At 33.7% G+C, this 3722-nt stretch overlaps 1 protein-coding gene across 1 annotated transcript in view; it reads left to right on the top strand.

Moving 5' to 3' along the window:
* Window positions 1-7: 7 nt before the first annotated feature.
* LOC109588915 (uncharacterized) overlaps window positions 8-3722 on the top strand; it is a 5206-nt gene continuing 1491 nt past the window's right edge. The window contains exons 1-13 of the mRNA XM_020005017.1: window positions 8-346; window positions 396-659; window positions 709-1008; window positions 1061-1342; window positions 1393-1737; window positions 1794-1913; window positions 1960-2247; window positions 2297-2471; window positions 2519-2682; window positions 2783-3051; window positions 3103-3234; window positions 3284-3378; window positions 3433-3714. Of these exons, the coding sequence (XP_019860576.1) occupies window positions 70-346; window positions 396-659; window positions 709-1008; window positions 1061-1342; window positions 1393-1737; window positions 1794-1913; window positions 1960-2247; window positions 2297-2471; window positions 2519-2682; window positions 2783-3051; window positions 3103-3234; window positions 3284-3378; window positions 3433-3714 (2993 nt within the window). The 5' untranslated portion in view covers window positions 8-69. The remainder of the gene's footprint in view (window positions 347-395; window positions 660-708; window positions 1009-1060; window positions 1343-1392; window positions 1738-1793; window positions 1914-1959; window positions 2248-2296; window positions 2472-2518; window positions 2683-2782; window positions 3052-3102; window positions 3235-3283; window positions 3379-3432; window positions 3715-3722) is intronic.

Raw genomic sequence — 3722 nt, 5'->3', positions numbered from 1 at the left:
TATCAGCAAAGTGTTACTCAATCCATCAATGAATCAAGTTCATTGCCTTCTACTAATAGTCAGTCAAGCATGATGCCATCCATAAGTCAGACTAGTATAAGCACAGTGTTATCTACAAGTCAGTTGAACACAGGGCTATCTACAAGTAGTATAACAAAATCCATTACACCATCTCCATCCATAAGTCAATCAGTTATTGAATCGTCCATTAATGTATCAAGCACAATACCATCAATCAATCAAGCATCATCAGTACATACTTCAGTGATATCTCTCACAGAAACAACAACGACAGCCACATTTCAGTCGAGTACATCTTTTCCTTCCCCATCGCCTTCTCCAGAAGGTTAGCTCCACATTGAACATTTGATATAATAGCATTTAAAATTTTATAGGGCCACATGTATACATGAATACAACAGTTCAAGCAGTCAATGATACAACTGTACAACTGAATTGCAGTAGAGCATTTCCTCCTTCAACAATTAACTGGCATTTCAATGGTAGCAAGCTAAGTAATAGTACGAAGTATAACATTACAAGATCAAACCTACTGTACATTTATAATGTCTCAGTAAATGATGCTGGAGTATATTACTGTGGCACATCTGATGTGTTTGATGATGCCACAAGTGACAGAGTAATGCTATCAGTTCAAGGTAACACAATTATTTTTAACATTTTTATTTATTTTGTTGTTTATATTAGTGCCTCCAACATTTTATGATGCAACATTGACAGACAAAGCTGTTGTAATTGGTAAAAGTATTATTCTAAAATGCTTAGTGTTTGGTGTACCACGACCAGTAGTAACATGGTTAAAGGAAGGAGTCAATGTTATTGATAGTCAATATATTACTAATAATGTTATTTCAGACAATAGAGTATCAAGCGTTCTCACTATAGACAATAGTGAAAGAACATCAGAAGGAAATTACATGTGTCAGGCATCAAATGATTTAGTTGAGAAAAGATCTATCAATGCAACTGCCTATGTTGCAATATACTGTAAGCTATATAAAATTTTAGTTTATAGTATTAATGGTATCTAATAACATAGTTCCAGCAAACATACAACCAGATAATGAAAGAATTGAAGCAGTGTGGAACGAAACAGCAAATATTTCATTCACAATCACAAACAAAGAAGATATTATAAATATTACTAACATTAAATGGGAATTTAAGTCAATTACTAACAATACATATTCTAATATTTCTGGTAGCAAGCTTTATAGAGTTTTTTCATCAATCAATGTAAACGACAGAGGATTGTACAGAATAATAGTCACAACTGAAGCTGGAATCATGACATCAATGGCTACTGAGCTGGATGTTTTTGGTTAGTATAATAATAATAACAATAAATGGCATTGTTATATCTCTGCACAGTACCAGCAGTCTTATTAAGCTATAACGGAGAAGAGAAAAAAAGAAAGAGTGGTCAAAATGTAACCTTTAACTGCACTGCTGATGGCCTTCCACGACCAAAAATAGTTTGGAGGAAAGATGGACAACTAATTATTGAGGGCAGAAAGAGAATAATTTCAACATCACAAGAAATTAAAGGATTTCGAAACATTTCTGATGTCCAACAAATAACTAGTACTCTGACAATTACTGATCTTGTGAGAGGTGTAGATAATGGCAGCTATTCATGTAGAGCTGATAATGAAGCTAATATTGGAGATGTACTGGATACTTCTTATACACTGGTGATAGATCCATTAGATGAAGGTATGTTACTGTTAAAAATAATACTTCATATTAAATCTCATTGTCTTCAACTTCAGTACTGCCACCTCAAAATTACTGTCTACCATTTCCTTGTCAGAATGGGATATGTGAGAGTCTAAATGGTGATTTCTTGTGTGTATGTGATGAAAAATTTACTGGGAAACACTGTCAAATAGGTAAGGACCACAACACTTTTTAAAAATTATGCCATTCATATTGTAGAGGTCATGAATTACATTGCACCAGTGATCACTGAGCCACCAAAACACACAACTGCTAGCCTCTATTCTTCAGCCAGCCTTACTTGTAGAGCAACAGGATCTCCCATCCCTACCATTCATTGGTATAAAGATAATAGAATAATTGCAAATAAGAACAGTGACCCTTCTGTGCTGTTCTTTCCTGAACTGGATCTCAGTGATAGAGGATTCTACCATTGTGTTGCTAGCAACATCATTAATGGAAAGAAAGAAGCAATAAGATCACCAGTGATACTGCTCAACATAACAAGTAATTTAACTACAAAATACACCTAATCACTATAACAATGTTTATATAGATGTAGTTCAGTATGAAGCTGAAATGGATTTACCACCAGATTTTTATAATTCTACTGAATCGACAGAAGATTTAATTTTGAAGCTTATTCAATCAAGCAACAATTATTTATCAGGCAGTAATATTAGTAATACATCTTTCTTTTACATTGAAATCCTCAATGCTGAAACAATTTTGTGAGGAAAATATGTTGTAAGATTTATTAGTTAAACATTTTCTATAGACAAAATACAAGTCACATGCCTGACAAACTACCAATAGTGGTTACACTAGTGACAGAGAGAGGTCAAGGTGATAATACCTTGTTGACTGGAGTAAAAAATCAATTGGACTCACTCAATCAACAGCTCAGTGTAAAGATATCAATCATTGAATTGAATAGATTTGGTAAAATCATTGATAAATACAAATTTGTAATCAAAGTTGGTAGTTATTGCCCCTTGGCCTATTTCAACATTCATAACAATTATTAAATATCTCCCTCTAGATGGTTGCCCCTCAAACTCAACAATCATTCCATCTCAATCTGGAGATACAAGACTAGACATAAGTGTGCTCTGGCCAGAGACTAATATTGGAGTGGAAGCAATAGTTGATTGTCCATGTGGTGACAATGATACATCATCAAGTGGCAGTGAATTGAAAGCTTTCAGATACTGTGGAGGGGATTTTACTAATGGAGCTTTTTGGACTACAATTGATGTATCACGATGTAACTTCAGTGATTTAGCACGTAAAATATGTAACTTAAGAAATGTAAGACAAATTATTACTATAATATAAAATTAGATACTACAATTTCAACAGCTTCCAGTAGATCGAAAAGTTCAGCAGCTGGAAGAGCTGACAAGTAATACACAGGAATTAAAATCTACTGAAGTGACTGCAAGTGTTAGTATTTTAGTGACTGCTACCGATGACGTCTCTGGAAATATAACAGTAATTAATATAACTACAATAATTAACACTAAGCACATTACGTTTCCAGCTAACATCAACATTTTTGGAAGTGGTGGACAACATTTTAGTAGTCAATCAGGAGGTTTTAGAAGAAAGTCAGAAATCATCAAACACATCAGCAAAGTCAGTTCACATCATAAATAAGGAAGTACATGAAAATTGAATTATACATTATAGATTATTGAAGGCTATTGAATCAGTTGCGGAGAATATTCCAATCACTAACTCATCAGAACCAGTAGTTATTGCACAAACATCGTTTGCTGTGTCAATACAACAGGTTGATCTTGATGACTTTGAAGAAAGTGGTCAAAACTTTAGTGTAATCATCAACAATACATCAAAAGGAAACTTAAGCTCTGAAAGTTTATCTTTTGGAAAGCCAATTAGCTCACCAACAGCTTCAATTAGTTTACCAAAAAGTTTATTCAATGCTGTCCCACACTTCATCAATAATACTAGAATCA

Source organism: Amphimedon queenslandica, unplaced genomic scaffold (assembly GCF_000090795.2).
Source record: "Amphimedon queenslandica unplaced genomic scaffold, v1.1 AMPQUscaffold_11774, whole genome shotgun sequence".
NCBI lineage: Eukaryota > Metazoa > Porifera > Demospongiae > Haplosclerida > Niphatidae > Amphimedon > Amphimedon queenslandica.
Note: the sequence above shows the minus strand (reverse complement) of the source record. Positions and strands in the feature narration are given on the sequence as shown.